Source organism: Coturnix japonica, chromosome 1 (genome assembly GCF_001577835.2).
Source record: "Coturnix japonica isolate 7356 chromosome 1, Coturnix japonica 2.1, whole genome shotgun sequence".
In the NCBI taxonomy this organism is placed as follows: Eukaryota; Metazoa; Chordata; class Aves; order Galliformes; family Phasianidae; genus Coturnix; species Coturnix japonica.
Genome location: NC_029516.1, coordinates 71,664,477 through 71,684,152, shown reverse-complemented (window position 1 = coordinate 71,684,152; position 19,676 = coordinate 71,664,477). Strand labels below are relative to the sequence as shown.

The window sequence follows — 19,676 nt, the reverse complement described above, 5'->3', positions numbered from 1 at the left end:
AATAGAGGCAGCTTGCTGGTAGCATGGAAAGAAGATCAGGGTTGTTTTTAAAAAAAACTTCCTCTTATTTATGACATTTAGAGAATAAAAAGAACAAAATCAGTTCTGCTACTCCATACTAGGCTAAAAGTGTATCGCTTCTAAAGGTATGAAGCAGAAAATAAGCAATAGTAAGTAGAAAACTGACCTAAAACCTCCTGAAAGTAAACGCTGAGAAATTCTACCTAGGCCTGTGCAGGAGTTGCAGACCTAGCCAGAAATGGAGGTTTTTCAAGTGCTGCCGCGTCAAATCTCTACAGGTTTTGAAAACACTTGAGGCTGTCTTGCCAACAGTGCCACAAGTCTTCTTACTTACACGTTTGATCTCTGAGGAAAGAGAAAACAGACTTTAAGGTCTCAACGCTGCTTGCTCTTCCTTTTCTTCTTATGTCTACTCCTCATCCTAGGAGTCTAGAAGGTATAGGCAAAGGACTCCTATTTCTAGAAGATAACAGAGCCTATTGTTCCTTCAGTGCTGCTGGGACAGGAGAATAATGACGACAATAATCTTGATCCAACTAGGGAGGTTACTTTCAGCACAGCAGCAGACACCCACATATAAGAATACAGAGGAACAGTGTTATGGCGCCTCACCACAGGAGGGCTTATTTACCAGCCTCTGAAGACAGTAAAGGGCAAATAAACAAAGTACTAAGTAACACATTTCCTTTATTAGAAAGATTAACCAGGTATGTTTGAGTATCTTGCATCTATTGAGACGCTGGAAGCACATAAAGCAAAGGTTCATCCGTCCCGCCTTCCTCATTTCATATAGTAGCAAACAGCAAGTGGTTAAGGCAGAATGTACAACATGATGAGCCTGTAGAGGCAGCCATCCTAGTAAACTCTCCCAGTCCCTACCTATGTGTGACTCAGATCCTTACCATGCCCAAGGCAGTATTCTCTGCGTTTTCTTCTCTGGCTTTGCAAACCCACCTCAAGGTCCAAAGATACTCCATCCAGCAAGACAACCATTCCTCAACAGGCAGAAGTGACATCTCTAAAGTACAGTGATGTCAGGGCTGTCTGGCAAACAGATGAATTACTTTTAATCTGAATACATACAGTAGGATACACAGGATTAGTCTTCACTTTGTTCAGAAAGTCATCTCTCACCTTACGGTTGTACAGAAACTATATGTAAAATCAACTGAGGACTTCATACAGACCGACTAAAGGAGTTACTTCACACGAGTTAGGGAACAGGAGAGGAATCCCATGACATAAGAAGTAAAAAAAGCAAAGTGGTGGTTGATTTTTCTGAAGAATCAAGAAGAATGCAGTTCTCACTAACAGAAGATTGGAAAGGAGAATACAGAATACGCTTGGATGCTTGTATTCTGTCTGAAACAGGAAGTCAAGTCTTGAATAGGAGTTATTTTCTACAGTAGCAGCCACTCACCCACAAACCCACAGGGAAATTACACTGAGCCATCACAGCCAGGCACTGTAACGAAGATAATGACTGCAAAACCCAATTTATCATTGAAGGACTTCAGCAAAGGAAAGATGACGGTCATCATCTGAGCTACGGCGCTCACACAGAGCAGAATATTCTCTTTGTACTGCAGTTTAGATATAGAATTATTATAAAGGGTACTTTCCTCTTTTAGTAAAAGCATTCTTCTGAATAAAGGCTTTTTTTCCTTAAGAAAAAAGACCAATGGCCCTTTATCTGCTAAGAACTGAACCTGGGATTTTGTTTCCCCTTACGCTGACATGTAAAGAAACTTCTAATATTTCACTTTAGATCCTCGATAAAACAAATAGAACTGCAATTCAGAAGGCAATTAAGGAGAAAACAGCTCTTTCCCAAGTATTTCCTTTGAAAGAGTGAAACGCAATGGAGTTGGCATGCAATTTCAGAACTTGGAAGAGCAGCTTTTCAAAGGACTCATTTCTTCTGTAAGATGACCTGAAAACGATACACTTCTTAACCCAATCATTGGTCTGGTTTTTGTTTTAAACTTCATCCTATCCTAAGCCTGATAGTTCATACAGCAGATAGGAACGAGGGCCAAAGGAAAACCTTTAGACTTTTTTTGCTCATCAGAAGGGGGGGGGTTAACATGTGGGTTCAAAATTAGATGGTTGGGGAATATTCAAACTCAAACTCATTCCTTTTATTAAAACCAAAGACTATGGCAATACTGAAATTACTCAAAAACCAGGTTCATAATGAGTGATCATCATCTATCCCAATGACAGCTCTTCACCTATCTTTACCCTTAGATCATTCACCAAGAAAGCAGAATTATTCCCCAGGAAGTTAGAATTACACGAAGAAATGAACACTCATCATACTTCACAGAGTACATACATAGATGGAATTATGGAATAAATCAAAGTAATTCAGAATGTCTCTTCATCACTGAAAAATCCAAATAAGAAGTTATGTCAGAATTGAAGAAAGTTTATTCTAGAATTAGAAACAGTATCCTGAGGGAAATATGGTTTTGGTCTTTGCAGTGGCCTGGGACCTTTATGAGTTGGAAGCAGAAAGCTGCCTATGCAATAACCAAGAAGTGCTGCCCAATTAACTACATGGCCATTTCTGAAAACCAAGAAGTTAATTATTTTCTTGAGATGAGGGAGACCTGTGGCCAGGATGTGAATATGTTCTTTAAATACAGACTCGGCAAACTGACTGTAAACAAAATGAGCCAAGTGTCTGCCTCTCTACATTAATTTGAGAAACATTACTCGGTAAAACATCTGTTAGCACAATTATTTTGACATTAACAGATTTTCACACAATTGAAGAAAAAAAAGACACCCTGGAACACAACATTGGTGGTTTGAAACCTAAGTAAATTATGTATCTACTGGTTTTTAATAGTTGTAGGTTACTTCCTTCGATTTCACAATTCACCCTATTGTTTGTCCTGTGAGATAGAGAAGTCCCCACAGAAACCACAGTCAGGATGGATCAATGCAACACTGTCCGCAAAGTGCATGCATTCAGATCGAGAGAACATCTGAACCAATGTTCAACACAACGCATTAACTCAGACAATCCACCTCTCAAATAAAAGAAGATCGATACTGTGCAGTATCCTATCACATCCTAAGACAGTCTGACGATGAGAAGTAAAGCATTCAATAGGACTTTTTGTTGCAGTAAGAATTCCTTAGTATGCAGATGTCTATTAATTGCAAGCTTCCAATCAGCCACATTGAGCTTTAGGGTTTTACGGCCATCAACCCATCTCCAACACAAAGGCTCTGCAGCAGTACTATAATGTCCCTCCAAGCAGAGTTAGAACTGGCTCAGTGTATTTCAGGATTACCAGCATGTATTCTTCTACTGTCCATTATTTAACTTTCTGCATCAGCGAGGACAATCTGAATGTAGCACGAAGGTCACCTGAAGCAGATAAGCAATGCGTTACCTTCTATACTTCCTACCAATAATGACTTGCTGTCATCAATACTCGTAGTTCTGAAGTAAAACCAAACTACAGCAGTGCAATATTCTATTACTAAACCTTATGGCAACGAGTGAATATTTACTGCTTATTGCATATTCTCACTTAAATATCGATACTGCATACTAAAAGGCAGCTTCACCTCACCAAAGCAATGCAACAACCCACAGCTGGAACAGTACCCACAGCTGCAAAGTATTTTGTATGAAACACAAAAGGTAGGGCTTTTTATAAGCAGCTTATTCCTGCTCTTACTACAGTAATTCATCACTCACTAAATCACGCTGCCCAAACTGCTGGTGACTACACCATAATGGAGAAATCTGGAAAGGAAACCAAGCTATGTTTTTCATTTAAAGACATACAACTTTTAAGTCTGGATCATCTCACTGGTGGGGTTCACAGCACAGCTGTAGAAGTAACTAGCATGGGGAACCAAAAAGACCAGGGTCAGGCAAGAGAATGAAACCAGCCCTGCCACTAGAACTGCAATCAAAGCCAAACAGCAGCAAGGGGTGAGGGTTCATCAGCCACAGCAGGGAACTGACTATTCTGAATAGTTACCTTAAGGCACTTGGCCTTAAGGTAACTATTAAGAACAGATCAGTGCTTGCTTGGGTTATTATTTTCAAAAGCAACAGAAGCAGTATTAACTTAATGGAACTGTAAATCACATTTTTACATGAAGGCACGTGCCTAATTTAGATCTAATGTGATATACAGAAAAAGCAGTTAAAACCTGCAGAGCTGCACTGTAACTTCTCACTTCTTGCTATACCAAACCCGTGCTCTTGGGTGTAATGACTCAGGGGATGAAACTTCACATATATGCTTTCAAGTTCTCTCATAATTAACCTAATAGATTTCGGTGGGAGTGTTCTAAGACAGAGACTGATAAATTGTGACCTCTTTCCATGGCAAAACCCCAGAGAAGAAGGGCACAGCACACACAGTCTGCTGGATGAAAGCGAATAACATCTTGAAAAAGGGAAACCCTGCCCCACTAGAATGCTGGCACGTCAAGCAGACAGGCACACAGGATCCAAAGAAAACATATTTGGATTTTCAGAAAGCCCAGACCGCTTCTTTAATAGCATACGGCACGAAATCAAGTTGCCTGGTTACAGAGCATCCCTGGACAGAAAGCTGGCTAACGATAAGGAAGGATAAGACTTAATAGCCAACTTTCCAGTAGGCAGAAGAACTGGCGATGGCACTGAGCTGGCAGCACTGCTGGGCCTCAATTTTGTTCACTATCTATCTGCAGTCACCTGGAGACATCATAGCTGAAGCCTGAAGACAAAGCCAGGCATTTTCAGGCAACTTGCTGCAGTGGTAAGCTATGAACTTTGAAAGGAGCTCACAAAATTGAAGGCAAGAGCAAAGTCTGATGGGTGAGCTTCAGTGCAGGGATGTCAAAGAATACAAGGAAAAAGCAAAATGTGCTTCCATACCTCATTAGTACCTGAATTTACTATTTCAAAAGGGACCTCAGCCATTGTTGAGTTGAGCATCAATAAGTGTGGACAGAAAACAAGGCAGAAAGTTATCCTGTTGCTATGTAAAGGCACTGCATTGACATCTTATCTAGAAAGGAGACAACTGAAGGACTAAAGACACAGAGGAGTGACCCCTTGAGAAGACTGATGAAACTAGGCCTCTCTGATTCAAACTTGAGTTGGAGGACTGGAATATATTCAAAGCTTACAAAAACCTCATGACAGCAGATAAGATCAACACAGACTGCAGAAGTTCCTTGCCAGCTGTTACCTCAGGGTCATGAGCAGATACTGAAGGAACAGCTGGTGATGCAGATTCTAACAATGACCGAAAGCTACAAGAGGAGGAGGATCATGAGCAACATCCACATGTTGTCCCTACAAAGCCATCACTGCTGCTGCTGAGGACAAAATATTTGGCTACATGAACTACTGATTTGACGCAGTATCGTAACCTTTCACCTTCTAAATCACAACTTTTTGAGGAGAAACATTAACTGCGAAGTATTGCCTGATTTAACAGCAGGAAAACCTCTGAACGTGATTTAATGAACTAATTTCCATAATACTCCTGTAAGAACATCAATTCAGAGGAAAAACGGACAGATGCTAAGCTAGATGCGGTTGAGGAACTTGGGTTTTGGGTTATGGGAGAAAGAGCAGGAAGAAGCCAAGTTTAGCTGTGTCAATTATATCTTACTCCAGGCACTTACAGTCAGGAAAAACTTGCTACAAATACACCTACCTCTGTGCCACAAGCACCATCTCTGAAAGCATCCATGTCAGCAAAGGCAGCCCAGGTTAGAAGTGGACTGACTGCCCAGCTGTGTGACCAGCTATGGTTGATGTCATCTCATGGGAATTCCACCCTGAGTAAAATACACCTTTAAAAGGTAATACCTCTTTCACCTCCAGGCAAGTCTTAAAATAAGAAGGGACAGAAGAATGAGCACAAAACAACTGAGTCACTGCCCGGTATTCCAGACACACGTTTCTTCAGAAGAGACAAGACCACATCAAGTAAACACAGATTCTGTTTGGCTGGATTCAAGTTAGTTAGGGCAAGATCCAAATCCCAGCAAACATGGCAGTCTCAGTGGTACTCCTCTCCACCTTGGAGACCCTGATAAAGCAGGAGATAGCAAGGCTCTCACTGTAGCTTCTGCTGTTCTCTTGACTTGGACCTCTCAAGTCCACTCGACAAGAGTGGCTTACTTCCTTCCCATGTCTTCCAAAAGCAGCTACTTAAACTGCTTCCCTACTTTCTGCTCCCCCCATGGGGGTGGGAGGAGAGAAGCAGGCTCTGAAAGCACTGGGACAGACAATCCCTGGAGAAATACCTCAAGGCGATGAGAGCTGCTCTGTTACTGGGTGCTCCACAGCTGGGCAGAACCATCTCCACTGTGGCTGTGTCAGTAGAGCCAGAACATCTGGAGAACATATATTAAAATTGCTTTGTTCACTTGTTCCTAACAGATGCTCTGGAAAAAGTCTTCAGAACAACGCATGGTTGTGAGGGGTAACTTGTAAGACAGCCCTAAAGCACACAACTACTTATTTGAGAAGGAGCTACACAGTTTAAACCACAGCCACATACAAGGCAAAATGGTTTTGGAGAGCAAAATTGAGTCGAAAGCTGGCAACACAAACAGACCCAAAACTGGTATCTGACACATATGCTTCGATTAGTCTCACTGGGCACAGAATCAGTGAAATATGCAGACCCCATGGCCTTATTTTTTTCTCTTATTGTTTTGTCTTATTAAAAGTAAATATGAGATTATTTTTTAAACAGTTAGTTTCTGTCCACGATCTATTTCTACAGTATTTTCTTCTCCATCTATTCAACTTAAGGAAGCAGGAAGGAAGGGTTTCCTTGCTTGTTTTAGATGTGTGGTAGTCCACCTATAGACGCCTTATTTTAGTAAAGTTTACCATATTTTGGGGAAATTTTTGGAACTGGACAGTAACAAAAATAGAAACGAAAACATTAAGAACTGTTTATCTTTGTACTGGGCAGACATGACAGAACAGCACAGAAGTCCAGGAAAGAACAGTAGCACTTAGCTTCGGTCACACAGCTAATATAGGTCGGGAAAGGAAAAGAAAAAACACACACACACAGAGTAAATACTAAAACTACAAACCATGCTTATTACTACCAACTTAAATAGCTGGTATTCTTTTTACAGAGTCTGCTCCTGGAGTATTTGTATATTCTCCGTATTTACTCTCGCCACCCCTTCACATCTGTTTTCCTTCTTCTTTGCTTCTCTTTTGCCCTGCTTCTTATTTATAAATACCTGAGGTGTGGGAGCCATAGTGGTGAGTCTGGTCTCTTTTCAGTAGTGCGTGGGGATAGGACTAGGGGTAATGAGATGAAACTACAGCATAGGAAGTTCTGCATGAATGTGCGGAAGAACTTCTTTATGGTGAGGGTGATGGAGCACTGGAACAGGCTGCCCAGGGAGGTGGTGGAGTCTCCTTCTCTGGAGATATTTAAGACCTGCCTGGACGCCTACCTGTGTGACGTGGTGTAGGGAGCCTGCTTTGGCAGGGGGGTTGGACTCGATGATCTCTAGAGGTCCCTTCCAACCCCTACAATTCTCTGATTCTGTGATTCTGAGATTCTTCCTTGTCCCTGACTCTCAACTACAGCACAAACCTTGAGTTTGCCCCTTTAACTCCCTCCAGTTTGGAGTAGCTTCCTTCAGCATGTCCTACCTGCTTCTTAATCTGTATCAAGAGGTCAATGACGAAGTCATCAGCATTATCTCAGCCTTCCTTGAAGCCACATAGCCTCCCTGTGACTAGAAGCAAAGCTGAATTTGTGTACAAGTCATCTCAGTCTAAGCATAAGCACAACAAAACTTTGGGCTACATGTTGTTTATCCAGCTGGGAAAGAGCGATCACAACTCATGCTCCTATAGACCTTGGCACACAGCTGTGTGCCAGCAGCCAAGTCCTTTCCTAGAAAAGCTATTTAACACTCACAGTGCTTCACTGAATCAGGCCATCACAGGTAAAGCATGGTAAAACATCTTCCTTTCTGTCAAGGGGTGGGGATGCTAACTACTCCTTCAGGCTTTAAATTCTCCCAGAAGCACTTTGGGGAGCTGAACTCCAGCCTCCATCCACCTTTGGCAGCCAAGCACTCACTTAGATGAGACAGTGTCCTCAGAAGGGCAGGGTGACCAAGTGCATCATCACTCTGTCACTTTGTTACCTGAACACGTTTACTGCTCTGGACGTTATTTTATTTTTATTATCTTGCTATGTATTCTTCTATTAGAGGTTAAGCAAGGACTTGCAAATATCCCACAATCCACTGGGCATCTTAAAAGCCCTAATCCTAGTTTATAGAAGCAATTACAACACCTTTCAGACAACTGTTTGGATTGCCTTCAGCATGTATGTTTTCTGAGCAGACAGACAAGAAAGCCTCAAGTAAGCTATGTTCTCCTGTATAGGATGGGGACTGAAAACTCAAGTGTTTCTATTTCTGTGTAGCAAAACATGTTTCTTATCTTCTCCCAAAAGGGATACTAAATGTGTACCTGAAGTGCTACAGTAATTGTATATACTTCTAACACAGTCACGTAATTCACACAACTGTTTAAAATGTCTTCAATAAGGATCCGTTTTTAGAAAAATCTCGCCTCAAACACTGTAGTTTTTTGGCATTTCACAAAAGCAGATCTTCCCACTCATCCCAGCATTAGACATTAAGCGTATCCCAACACGCATTTTAGAGACCTAAGAATATTTGGAGAACATACTTAAATGGGTTTTCAAAATGACTGTGGAGAACGCAGACTAGCACCGTGTACAGAGAAAGCCCTGAGCAGTGCCCAAGCACCCAATCATACTAACAGGCTTAGGTGAATAAAAGCTTTAAGAAAGGTAAGCTTCCCAATTCCTCCCTTTATGCTTGAGTTTCAGTTGGTGAGACCAAGTCCTCACAAGCAGACATGAGATGAACATCACCCGTGTGTTTTTCTCATGTCACATAGGCAGCAATGTTATTAGACATATTAGCCTGCCTGCAGGTTTCCAGCTAAGGAAGGAAAGTGCTACCCGGCAAGGAAAGGGCAAACACGCAGGAGCCTTCAGCCTTTGACTACACTGCCATGGGTGTGGCCAGACAAGATGACATAATGCAGTGCTGCCATCACAGGGGACACTCCCTCCTGCTTCCTCCTCTCCCCCAGTCATGAAGTCTGTCCCATCCCTTGTCATCGCAGCTAAAAATAAGCCCAATCAACTTGCTCACCCACTAGAAAAGGGGCTGAAAAATGATTTCTAGGGCCAAGTCCACCGGAGGTGCAATTCTTTAGCATAGAAGCATTTAGGAAACGTTAACCTGCAACAGCAATGCCCTTCTGAGTGTGTTCGCTTCACTTGCTCAACAGCTCAAAAATAAGAGCAAGGCTGAGATGAACATGGTGCTGCTGCTCTTATCTTGTGGGTAAGGTGTTAACACAAAGGAGTAACTTATCTTGTTGCTGCGACTAATTATTTCATTGTCATTCGCTGATCTCCTGTGGAATCTGGTTCATAAAAACTGACTTCATCCGAAGTCTGACATCAGGTGTTTTGTTGCAGGTATTATGACCAAAATTCATTAGTTCAAGTGCTGAAAATCTGTCTGTACATTAGGCGGTGTGACTCATCCTTAAGTCAGTCGGGATAGGCACCATTTCTCATCATCTTTACTTGCGGTGATAAACAGGCAGCAGCAAAAATAGACATTGTAGCCAATGCATCAAACAGGCTGCTCTGAAAGACTGCCATCCCACACGCCTTACAAATAGAAACAAGAAAACTGCATTAGGATCAACGTAACCTGATGTGCGAGATGACAAGCCAAGGATGGAAAGGAACAGAAACAGATACCTGAAAAGCGATACTGAAAAAGGGAAAATATATTATCCATCCTGAAAGGAGAAAAAGAGAATGTTTCTTGTTGAAGGAGAGCAGAGAAGAGTGAAGAAAAAGCAAAGAGAGCTCAAGTGCCAAAAAGGAAAATGAAAGTGTGCTTCGTAAGCGTAAGGAAATGGAGAAAAATAAAATGCCACATCCTTTACTGTGAAAGTAAATACAGAAGTACATACATGAAATTACTGCCAATCAAGTGTTAAGAAAGAATCGCTTACACAAACAAGTGGCTGTTGTGTTAACACTACATCTGGCAAGACTGAAACCAAGGGCAAGGTGAAAGCCTGAGCAGTGTGGCTTTGAGTTCAGCTGCTTCCTGTGTGACAATCTGAGCAGGTGGGTCCTTTGGCTTTAAGGAAAGTCACCCAGACTTCTCAGAAGCAAATTCAAATACAAACACTCTACCAGAAACAGATTACAGCCAACAAATGCGAGGGAGAGGAGGGGAGGAGACCACAGCCAGGGAATATGAATTGTGCTCAGCAGGGATGAGGGGGAGGAAGAGGATGTTTAGTCAGCACCTCCCAGAAGTACTGACATGAAAATGCCCTACCTCTTCCTAAGTGAATTACTTCAAGCTTGAATAAAACAATGCATGCGGGGCTGCAGGTTCTCAGCGCTCAATTAAAAAGACCCTATCTAAAGTTACCACGTTCACTGTATTTACAAACTATGTGCCAGCTACGTAACAACCTTCAGAAAAAAAAAGGCAGATGTGTGTACACGTTAAACACGCGGTGATGGCATTGATGTAGAGAAAAGCTCTGCACAACAAAGCATGTTGCAGCCCAGCTCCAGGAGGGGAACTGGCACACTGTGCAAAGTGTAGGTGAACTTAGTAAATGAACTTACTAAGCTTAAGTGGTCACACTCAGGCCTGCTTGTTTTTTCTCACCACCACCAAAAGACTCATTGGCCATTACTGACATTGTGCAGAAACCTCTGAGAAATTTCGGATACCCCATCAAATAAGGCAACATTTTCACCAAGCAGGGTAGCGGGGGTCAGCTCTAGCACACTAGCTGTCAACAGGAAGCAAACCCATCAGCCCATACCTACCAGGCACCAACAGAAACACACTATACTCCCAGCAAGCCGAAGTAAATGCGTTCTTTGCCTGTGAGAGGAGGAAACTAAGGTCACTGAGTTATAGCGCATACATACATAAACTGACTGATCTATAAGAAAGCATCATTAGTTCCACAGCTCAGAAGTCTGTGCCATACATGTCCACAGAAAACCTCTTCAACCTCTGCTTTAAAGCATTCCAGAGCTCTGCTACCACCTACATTTGACCTCATTTCTTTACCCACCCTGTCTCACCCAACTTGCTTTAAAATCCTGGCAACACACCCTTAGGAAACTTGTAATAGTGAGAGCTACATCTTGTGGAGTAAGGTCATTCTGCGTTTACACCTTTGTATTTGTGCTGGAGTTGATGCTCTATTTGTACTACGGACATTCAGACTGCAAACTGAATTATAAACACAGCCGGTGTGTGCTTTTAGTCCATCACTGGGGATCTCTGCTACCAATTATTACTTTTATGCATGAATTTAAGCAGGACAAGCCGCAGCACAAGTAGAGGTAGATAAAATGTGCCAGAGTCTTTCTAAGGCCTACAGAAAGCCTGAAAATCTTAGTAACAGGCAGGTGCCAAAGGTGCAATGTAAATAGAATTAAAATGTGAGAATTTCTGTTGAAACCATATCGTGTGGGGCGGTATATGAAGCTTTATTATCTTATTTTTTGGAATAATTCAAAATGGACCCCATCTACATTAACCAGATTCATAATAAATCTGACTCATTTCTTGTATTCTACAGAGAACCCAAAAGATATCCTCAGTTGTTGAGGATCAACTGCTTCCATTCTCTTAATTGTACTGCCATCTAACAGGCTTTCAGAGGGAAGCTGCCAACCCACCAAAGCTTCATACTTTTCTGGGAGACAGGCAGGGACCAACCTACACACGGCATGGAAAATCAGTGCTCACACAATCTGGCTGAACACCACTAGACAGGAAGTAACTCCAAATGAGAGAAGGAAATCTTTAGCAACGAATCTCTAAAAAACCAATTCAATTGCTCTTGCTTTTAATCAAGAAGACAATAAAAGCAGAACAAGCAATTCTCTAACCTTTTATGTTTAGTTCAGAACAGCCTGCTGCTTTAAGTAAGTCAAATTTAAGCCAACATGCTTAAAAGTGCTTGAGATGTACAGAACTGACAATTTGGTTTTCTATTTCTGTCTGCTTACCCTGCTGCTCCTGCCTGTAAACATTTTGTAGGAGGATGTGAAATTCAACAGCGAGTGCTCTGGGTAAGGAACGACTCTGCAGGGTCACATTCTTAGAAGTGCGTGGTGGTTGTGAGCTCACAGCACCGGGCAAGGGTCAGTTCCGGACAGCCACTGCCTTATGTGGCTGCAGCTGGGTGACAAGGGAGAAAGCGTCCTTCCCCAGCTGCAGTGGCCATTTAAAGATCAAAAGTGGGAAGGAAAGGGAAAGCAAGTCACTGGTTTAGGGAAACTGGGTTATTAGGACACTGGGTAATATCTTCTTTGCTGGTCTTCCATTTCCAATATGCTTGGAGTTTCTTATCAGCGCTAATCACTGCGTTTGCCATTCTTATTTTGTCCAACTTCATGACTTGAAAACCTCAGTCCGCACTGCATAATTTACTCCAATTTTCATTCTGGATTCCTCAGTTGTGATGCAGCTGTGCAATAGGTATGACAGCCGCTCTCACTTACTCTCTGGTCTGCATTAAGACCATAACCAGCTGCCTGAGGTAGTAAAATATAGTACAGAAATCACTCTAAAGGCTTATTTAACTACAGCAGGCTCAGAAAAGAGGAAATCAGAAAAGACTGAAGATGTTGTACACAGGTATTCTGCCAAATTAGGCAAGCACAACTCACCTTTAACACACTTTGACCTGATCAGCCAAGGTCAAACCAATGTACCTGCTCTATCTCCACAGCAAGGAAAGGTCAAGTTGATAATCACACTTATAAAACACAATTCTTCAATGAAAGAGCTAAAAACCTTAATAGTCAAGTAGAACATTAACAAAAATATCAGAATAACTACTTATTTCATAAACATACTGCCCAAGAACTTCTTGTTTCTTCAAATGAAGAAAAAAACCCAAGATAGTTGATTCAGTCATTCAGTTGTATCATATTTAAGGCTACTGTCAGAAGAACCTACCACACCACATCGCTAATCACAGAATGACCCAGGTTGGAAGGGACCTCAAGGATCATGTAGTTCCAACCCCCCTACCTGGCAGGGCCACCAAACATACACATTTACTAGATCAGGTTGCCCAGGGCCCCGTCCAACCTGGCCTTGAACACCTCCAAGGACGGGGCATCCACAACCTCCCTGGGCAGCCTGTTCCAGGGCCTCACCACTCTCCTAGTGAAGAACTTCCCCCTAACATCCAACCTAAATCTTCCCTCTTTTAACTTAAAACCATTTCCCTGTGTCCTGCTATTGTCAGCCTTTTCGAAGAGTTTACTCCCCTCCTGGGAGTAAGTTCCCTTCAGGTATTGAAACTTCCCAAAGGAGAAAAATAAGCGCTTCAATATTTCTGTATTCCAAACATATCAAGAAGCTCCATTCCAGCAATAAACACCGAGAGTTTCTAAGGACAAGCTAAAAATACTGAAGATATTTTTAAGTCTAGAGAAGCAACATTTGTTAATCCACACATTTTAGCTAAATATATAGCTAAATTTTTACCGTTAAAGCGAAGATTCAACCGCTTTGCTGTGTAAATAAACAAGTGTATCCTCAACAAGTAACAGTGGCTTTCCCTAAGCACGCCGTGTCTTCCAAGCTCCGAATAGATATATTATACATACAAAAGCAAAGGAGCCCTCCAACAGCCTTCTAAAAGCCTAACACCCCATATGAGCCAGAACTCCCAGACATCTTAGCTGTTTAAGACAGTTTACAGAGCTCAAATGTAGTCAAGTCCTTTGCTAGCTAAACTGAAAGACCTCAAATCCTTCATACCATAATTACGGCCATTATTTCAAGTATCACCTTTTCAGACAAAATTATTTCTGTACAGAATTCTGCAGGTAATTATTCAGTTTTCAATGGGGATACTTTGCTAAATAAAATGAAATCCACCACAAAGTGGCGTGTCAAGGATCACCAAGGATTATATGAGGGCAACAGAGCTTCATTTGGAAAAAGGGACATTTTGAGAGTAGGAATGATTTAAGCAACAGCTTCATGTTCAGAACAATTGATGGCAGCCATAGTGTATTTCAAAGAATTCTATGGAGAAAACAAAAAGCTGTTTTTCTGCAAAACAAATTCTGAGCTCCAGAATAAACTTGTTACTTGTTGTTTTACTTGTTGCAGTAAAAACTGGATCAAGGGCGTGTGCTAAGAATGGAGGCAAACTAGAGGACTTTAAGCATAAATTCAGGGAAATAGGAAAGCCAAGACTTATGTGGAGCTAGAAAGACATAAGCTCCATGTCCTCTGTGCCATTTCCTAATGAGAAAGCAACTAGCTCATGTTGTAAAACACTTTAAGTGTTTATTTTATATTTTAAAATACCAGTTCAAAGCATCAGAATTCTTATCTAACTATGGCTCTCATCTAAAAATCTAATGGAGAGTTGAGATTGTCAGCAAATAAATGATAAAGCACATACAAAAAAAAGAATTCAGTTCCTTGTATGTAGATGAATATTTAAATTTGAATCCATATGTTCATGAAACAAACAACCAGAATTCATCTTGTTCTGACTCACCAGCAGGAAACACACCAGCAACTGCAGGAAACCCAGAAGGGCCACGGTGGACCACATGCAAAATTCACATGAGTGTTCTGCACCTTGGTCATAAGTGTGGTTATTTCATGGCCTTCCTACAAGGCGGAACATGGTTCTACATCAAAAGGCTAAGTATTTTGGTTTCACAAAACATGAATATATACACATATATATATATATAACATATTTATAACACCCATCTAGCAAGGGTTTAGAAGTTCAACCCGTTTACATTCAGTCATAAGCTGTATGGACGTGACAACACTGGAAGAGACTGACACCTCATAGCCAGAAGACATGGGCTGCCAGGCTTTCAAGAAGGGCTGTGCCAAGAGTTCAGTGTAGTCCTTCTAAACCCTGAAATGATCAAGCTGCCACACAGTGAGGAAGCTCCTCCAAATGGCCAAGAGGTTACTTTGTACATACAATTCATTTTGCTGCCTGCTAATTAAAAGCTTCACAATACGGAAGAGCAACAGAAATCTCTCAAACAGCATATTAAGCCGTTATTTAATTTTTTAAGTGTGTATACATACACACACATATATATAATCTGCTACAAATAACAAATGAAGTGCAGATAAATGCTGGACTTTAAACACGTAGACTGCAGATTGGAACACTTATGAGCAGGCAGCACCCTGCAAAACATTTCACTGCATTAAGAACCATGGTGGGAGAGTCAACAGGAGAGAGGAAGGACTAAAAAAAACCAAACAACTGGCACAACACAACAGTGCATTAAAAATAAATTATGATATGTAGACACTTGCACATGCTGATAGAAGCCCAAATGGAACTTGAAATCAATAAAAGGTTAGTGAGGATAGAGAGCCATGATCCAAAGAAAAGTGATCAAAGTCATCTGTACTCAAAAAACACAGCAAAAGCTGTCTGGTACTACTTGTGTAGACTTAATTCCCTAGCTAAATGAAGGTTTTGTTCTTACTTGGGCATATACGATGGTAAAAGTCAACTGCAGACACATCAGAAAACAGATTTTGACAGTCGAGCCCTGTAACCTTATCTAAAATTCTTGCCTAACACTGAAATAAAAAGCTGTGAAGACAAGGTTTTGCTGTTAGTAGGTCAGGGACTTGAGCAGCTATTTGAGGTAAGTGTGGCATTCTGACCAAAACCTGCTCTATTTCTTTTCCTTTAAAATTTTCTATATAAAAACCTTTGAAAGAAGATGACCAGAGGACAAACCTTTCTACCAACACCTAAAATACAATGGTTTTGCTTAATGGTACTTAAAAGACTGGTTCTTTAGAAAAAGAAAAGGAATAGAAAACTGGATAGAGAGGAAGAAAGGCACTTAGAAACTCAACATAGGTACTTTATTAAAGAAAAAGTCCAAGACATAAATAGCTTTCCACTTTCTTCTCTGATATTCTGGCTTTACAATTACTGTAAGGCACTGAATTAAGTCTCTACCCTATCACACAGACAGAGGCCTTCTAACAGTGTAACGCTGTTCCTACAAAGCCCACAGAAATCTAACAGTACCTTAATTACATTAAGGCATGCCTATGTATATTCGTACCAGTTTGGTTACCACTAAATCTTCTGACATGGGACTAATAGTACATTCTCTTATACTACATCCACATCCTCTAAATGTTAAATAATCCAATTCCAAGCCCAGCTGTGACAGCTAAGAGCAGTCTGAGGTCTAAGTGAGACATAATTCATTATGCAATAAACGCTCAGTCCCTCAATTCAGATTACAATCACAACACAGGTAGTTATGGACTTGACAATAGGGAGGAAATTCCCCTAAGTAGTCTCTGAGCATGCCCAGATATTACCACTGCCCCTTAAGTAAGCCATAGAACCGACTCAACTACATGAAGGGTAATGGTAAAAAATATAACTTCAACAAACTCAATTACAGGGTTGTCGTCCCCACCACCACCCCACAAAATACTGGAGGGGAAAAGAGTTATTATCAAATAACCAAACTGCTTTCTGGAACCAGTTTCCAGCCTTAAACAGAGACTGGAAAACAAGTCCGCTGCTACTGAAAGTATGTATAGTCAATGCGAGTCAAGACAACTCCACATCTGATAAAGTTAGGTGGCTGCTCTAGTTACTACTAACCACAAGAAAGTCCCATACATGTCCATGAAGAACTAAATGACCATGTTTCTATTTATTCACTTTAGCTTTGTTCTAGCCATTGTAGTGGTCTGGAAATAGGCATAACTGCTCTTTAAGAAGAACAAGTAAGGCTTTCTCTTTGGGCCACAAAAAAGCAAGCCTCCAGCCCCATATATACCAAAACATCCCATCAAGATGGCTGAAGTTTGAGTTTTGGAGGGGTGTTGGGTAGTTTTGTTTGTTTGTTTTCTTTAATGAAAGGTTTTGTTGGAGGCAGTTTAAAAATTATGAAAAGCTTCACAATTTGAAGCAAGAAGCTTTAACTTCTCACGTACATCTTACAAGAACACCAAAAGGGATTGGTGCTCTTGTTGAGTAGGACTGGGTACTTGATAAGTATCCAAGTTGAATTTCTTCCTAACAGTGCAACTATATTCAGAGTATGTCTGTAAGGTACTTACCTGGACAGGTGGGAAAACAGGAGTTTGAGATGTTTTTAAGACAGAAGGTTTTGTGTTTGTTTTTTTTCCCCTTTAACATTAATTAGTAACCTTGATTTTTGCACAAATATTGCACTTGAGGTGAATAAAAGCAATATTTAATGTTTACTCATTTCACCCAAAGTACTTACATAGAGGAAAAATAACTACAGAAGAGTAAGAAAGGAGGTTTGTATTGAAGCAATCACCGTCAGTTTCACTTCCAGGTTTGCCTTTCCCCTGATAGTCGCTGCTTTTGGAAACTCCATTTCCACACAACACAGACCAGCACGCAGTTCTCCACAAGTGGCCTTAAACAGCAATGATCCTTCACGATTTTCCTGTCTGTCAGCATGCTGTACAAAGAATTCCTGTACATGATTCTACTCTCCTGTTAGTGCCAATAGGAATTAGTTTTATTCTGAAAACAGAAAAGGTAAATCACTGAAACAAGAGCAGCACAAAGCTCACTGCTGCTACTGATGGCTTTTTGAATGACTCAAGACTTCATGTTTTCTTCCCACTGGCAGTGGTTTGAAAGATGTTCAATAAGTTCTGCCTTTGCTTACAGCCAGGGCAATTGTTATTGTCTACCCAAACCAAATGGCGCTTCTAGACGAGCCACATGTTAATTACCTCTTGCTGACGATACTAAGCTGGGAGGTGCTGTTGACTCTTGAGGGAGAGATGTTGCAGATGGATCTAGATTGGTTTTCCAACGCTCCAGTCTTCAATGGCATGAAAGTCAACAAGGGTGTGTGTCAGATTCTGCCCCTGAGATGGAGTAAAGCTGATAACAGGGCTGGAAGGTACGTCCTGTGAGGAGAGCTGTGGACATGTGCACTGTCCAGTCTGGAGAGAGGAACCTGAGAGGTGAGGTGATCTCATCACTTCCTGCAGCTCCACGAGCATGGGAAATGGAAATAGCCGTCTCTTATCCCCCGGTACTATCACAAGGACATACAGGGATGGCTGAAAGCTGTGCCAGGGGAGGGTCAGTCCATGCATTAGGAAAGAATTCTTTACCATGAAGGTGGTCAAGAGCAGGAACAGACTTCATAAAGAGGTGGTTGGTGGCCCACACTTTTCAAGAGGCATTGGGATAACACTGTTGGTAATATCCTTTAACTTCAAGCAAAAATACAGAAAGACTAAAGTAAAAAAGATGCAAGTACAAGCATGTGATACACGACCATTTAAACCAACAGTCTTTATATACAAAGAAGTTACTACTATTATGACAAATACAGAAGCTGAGGAATGCGCACTTCTCATTTTTCTTCATGGTGAAAAAATGTTGCTTCAACAATAGATGTGCGTTAACTTATGAATTTCAGTTAGTGTACCAACTCAGCTCGGCTGCCCCAATAACCCCGACAAGCTCAGGGAAGGGAGTGTTCTTTTGTTTGTTTGCTTGTGTTTCAAACACAAGCTGGTTCTCAGAAAGCTCAATTCATCCAAATGATTCCCATAAGGAAAAAAGACCACTTGGTGAGGCTGTGCCACATTTCTCTCCTTGTGGCTTTTTCTGATGCAAGGTTACTCTTGACGACTTGTCACCATCACAGTTCTGAAGCTGAACAATGTCAACAGAAGCGCCCCAGTCTCTCACAGCTATCAGCAGGGAAGAGGAACAAATTTTCCACAATACCAAAGTTGTAAACTATTCCATCGTTCAGAAGATGACAGCTGCAGACAAAAAAAGATCTGCGTGTCCCTGATGGTCTGAGCCATCTCAGAGATGGACTGTTTTGTGCATGTCAAGTTCAGAGCAAATGCTATCTAGAGCCTTAAGCAAAGTACTGCAGTGTCTGCAAGAGCCTCCTCTCTTCCAGCTAAAGGCCCAATCCTTTTATCAGCTGAAGATTTAAAGAGGGAAAAAAAATAAAAGGAATAAAAGGCGTTCTGTACTGTTACTATGCCTTAGGAGAAGCCTGGCATAAAGCTTCAGGGTTATCCTGTCTCCTCTTACACTTGAGCAGACCAAAAAAAATAAGAATAAAAATGACATCCATCTATTTTTGAATATTAATATCACATGGAACAAAGAAGCAAGACATCAGTTTTTAAAAATGAAATAATTGTAGCTGTATTAACAGTAGTTCAGTATTTCAGCCTCGGATGCACACAGACTATGAGTGAAGCTTTGTGAAGCAGAGAAGAGGAAGTGCTTGCCCAGAACTACTCTTAAATGTTCAACACCAAACTGGAAGCCACTTACCAGTGGAGATAATCAGTTTTGCTTTGAAGCACCTTAATCTCTCTCGAGTTTCATACATTCCTCTTCTTTGTTTAACAGTAAGTTAGGTGTAAATCAATCGAAAACCTTAAGATTTAGGATTACAACAGCAACTGACGATGCTTTGATTTTCAAAGTCCACATCAAA

At 41.2% G+C, this 19,676-nt stretch overlaps 1 protein-coding gene across 4 annotated transcripts in view; it reads right to left on the bottom strand.

Annotated features, from left to right (window-relative positions):
- The window catches only part of GSK3B (glycogen synthase kinase 3 beta), a 120,310-nt gene that overhangs the window by 88,278 nt on the left and 12,356 nt on the right, over window positions 1-19,676 (bottom strand). Inside the window, exon 1 of one of the 4 annotated variants that reach the window (XM_015874831.2) lies at window positions 12,165-12,256. The exons of 2 other annotated variants lie outside the window; for them this stretch is intronic. Coding sequence is in view for 1 of the 2 variants with exons in the window: in XM_015874841.1 (XP_015730327.1) it covers window positions 3,330-3,354 (25 nt within the window). In the remaining variant the exon portion in view is untranslated. Of the gene's footprint in view, window positions 1-3,329; window positions 3,370-12,164; window positions 12,257-19,676 lie in introns of those variants that run through there. One more of the 4 variants, XM_015874841.1, reaches the window with a different exon arrangement.